The following is a 3,027-nucleotide window of genomic DNA, read 5'->3' as shown; positions in this document are numbered from 1 at the left end:
ATATATATATATATATATATAATATATTATATATATATATATATATAATTTACATGGACATCAAAAAAAGGAGCAAAATCGGGACCCCAGCAGAGACCGTTTGAAGAACGGAAAAGTTTTCGGAGCAGCTATCATTTTCGGGGCCACGGAAACGTCGACGAAACCTAAGCGGCGATCAATCGTCGCGTCCGCAGAAGTATGCGAGAATTGTGTGGTAGCATCGCCTACGCTACAAAGTCCACTGATTAGTCCAACCTTCATAATATCGAGCAACGGAAAAAAGGGAGGAGCACCTTGAAGACGTAACGTAAACAATTAATGTTTATCGTTCGCTTGATAGATTGAGACTTTTGAAACTTTATCAGGGTATGATGGCTGTTGTACAAACAAATGACAGGACCGAAGTGCCGGCGTGTGGTAAATGCAGTGTCGGTCCGTACTCAAATCCCTCGCGACCTAACACTTTTTGAGGTGAGAAGGATTTGGTGATTATGGTGGTCATGACCGTTTTGCCCCTCCTCGGCTCACTTTTTGTTCGCGGGGAGTAGGGTAGGTGGGTGTGGGGTCATAAAAAAGAAAAAAAAAATGGGTTTTTATATAACATATAACAGCCCCGATATTTGAAAAAGAGCTATATATATATATTATTATCGGGTATGGTATCGGTCTTGAGAAGCAGGAAGTTATCGGTATCGGTTAAAAAAAAAACAATATCGTGCATCCCTAAATTTTAATGTAAAAAAAACGGCAAATAATGCCCAACGCTTCACTAGCCTAGCATTATCCATTTAGAGTTTCTGCAATTTACATTCAGTTAGAAGTTTATTTTTTGTTAATATTAACAACAGAACATTTTAGATACTAATTAACGTTCTCCACATATTCTGCATTTCCTGTGCAATATATCCTTTTACAACACTGTAAGCAAATGTTTATGTGTAATACAGAGCTCTATGAGCAGGCTAAAATTAAATGCTTACATATGTTCTAATAAATTGACCCTAATTTGCGATATATTTTTAAATCTGATGAATTATAGTTAATTTTGGGGCTGAATCCAACCATCTCAAACTTCCTCTACCAGTTACAGGCTCAGCAGTAAACGGAATTTTGTAAAGAAACAGAAAAGCAGTATCCATTAACTACCGAGCTAATAAGCCCATTCCCAGTCCTAGAACATTCTACCAAATCTTTGATATCCGTGCACATGGTAGAATGTGCTGGCTGCTGTCAGTGTGAGAGACTCTCCACATTTGTAATGAGCTGGGACTGTAGCCAAGAGACAGGCAGGAGCCCACACTATACACTGTAATATCCCAGGAGACATGGTAGCACTTTCAATTTCATACTGACCGGACATGTTGGTGGAGCTCATTCTTTTACCGAGTGTATGACAATGTTCTCCTACATAATTGTCTTGCGTTCACTGTAAAGTCCGATTCTGTAGGCAGACCGCTAAATCAACAGTTTAGGATACTTCTGGGGTGATCGATCGTAAGACATTTACTGTGTTTAACCATGACTTCCAAACTAATGACATTTGATTGCAAGGATATAATTAAACTAAACATAACAGGACTGATGTCTTTAGTATAGAGGCACTAGGCCTGTCGCGATAATCAAATAAATGTACTTATCGTACGATAAATAAAAATGGACTCGATAACTTTTCTAAGCTCGATAAATTGCCGTTTACATGCGTGTTTGTTTACATAAGGATGTGACCAGAATTGTAGCCAGGAGCACTGTAAGGCGGGGCGGGGCTCACACACAGCCAAGTCAGGAAACTCCGCGTGCAACAGTGTAGCCAACACACTCTCACTCCCTAAACGTCCAGGAGCGACGCTTGGTCAGGGTCCCGTGGCGTGCAGTTGGGACGCGCCGAGGCTCCTTCAGCTTCATAAACGGACGCAAAGAGCTTTCAACTGATTGCAATGTATTCCCATCGGCGGCGGTATTTGACGCTCAGGGAAGCACCGCCTTTAGTTATATGCAATATCTCTAGACGTCTATTTACGAAATCAAAAGTTCAGGAAAAGTCTTCGGTCGTTTTTCTAGGGTTGTTAATTTATAGTAGCGGAACTAACAACCGTGAACTGTTAGTGGAAGGGACTTAAAATGAGTCCACATTGATTTCAGCACGAAATTCCCAACAAAATATAAAGTGTAGTATATAGTCTTAGACATTTCATTGATTTCTATATTAGATCTTCCTCATTTTTTATGGGGTATCCCAAAGTTGGAGACTTAACATCACTTCATTCTTAATGTTTCATTGTTACTCGACAGTACACCCATATATAATTACGACGGGGGTAATAACCTATGTTCCGCTAAAAGTGGGTAAATCATTTAATGTACAAAATTAAACACCTGAGATGTGTGCGCTAAAACAACAAGGATAGCCGGATTTGGAAGGTCCCCGACATGTGTCAAATTATGAGACATGTTGAAGAATTAAAAACCTTGTTGCTTTTGCAGAAAATGTTGATGTCAAGGGTCATCTCTGCACCGGTATCTCTTGTACAACGCTTTGTGTTATCCGGTCGTACCACATCAAGACCCCCCCGCAAGCGCCAGGTCAAAACCTTATCAGACGGCACCAAAGCAGGGTAAAGTTTCTCGAACTGCGAGCCACATTGGACCCGCGTGAAGGTGAGGTTGTAGGTTAGGGTCTCGAAGTTCTAATTAGTGCCCCAAACAGCGGTTTCGCCTGTCCGCAGCAGTGTTGTTATCGACCCCTAACACCCATAACATCAGAGAAAATCGCGAGGTGTAAAGTCTCTTTTTATTCAACAAAGAGTCTTAACTTCCCCTTTTTGTGTTTTCGGAACGTGTGTTAAATTTGGATAGTTACAAGCAAATTAATTTTTCTACCTATTAGAACCACAAAAACTCAAACTACTCATCACCTCTATAGTGACAGTTTTAGTTAGCTGTCATTCCTCTTATGAATGAAGGCCCCAAATGTTAAGAGACAATAGGTTACCCTTACCTGCGAGTGTAACGGAAATTCTCGACGGGCTG

General features: G+C 40.6%; 1 protein-coding gene across 1 annotated transcript in view; it reads left to right on the top strand.

Annotated features, from left to right (window-relative positions):
- The window catches only part of LOC104965495 (Hermansky-Pudlak syndrome 5 protein), an 11,930-nt gene that overhangs the window by 3,524 nt on the left and 5,379 nt on the right, over positions 1 to 3,027 (top strand). The window contains exon 3 of the mRNA XM_010794448.1: positions 2,482 to 2,612. Within this exon, the coding sequence (XP_010792750.1) occupies positions 2,482 to 2,612 (131 nt within the window). The remainder of the gene's footprint in view (positions 1 to 2,481; positions 2,613 to 3,027) is intronic.

The sequence above is a fragment of the Notothenia coriiceps genome, unplaced genomic scaffold (assembly GCF_000735185.1).
Source record: "Notothenia coriiceps isolate Sejong01 unplaced genomic scaffold, NC01 NC01_scaffold00037244, whole genome shotgun sequence".
Taxonomy (NCBI): Eukaryota; Metazoa; Chordata; class Actinopteri; order Perciformes; family Nototheniidae; genus Notothenia; species Notothenia coriiceps.
This window is presented reverse-complemented; position numbering and strand designations above follow the sequence as displayed.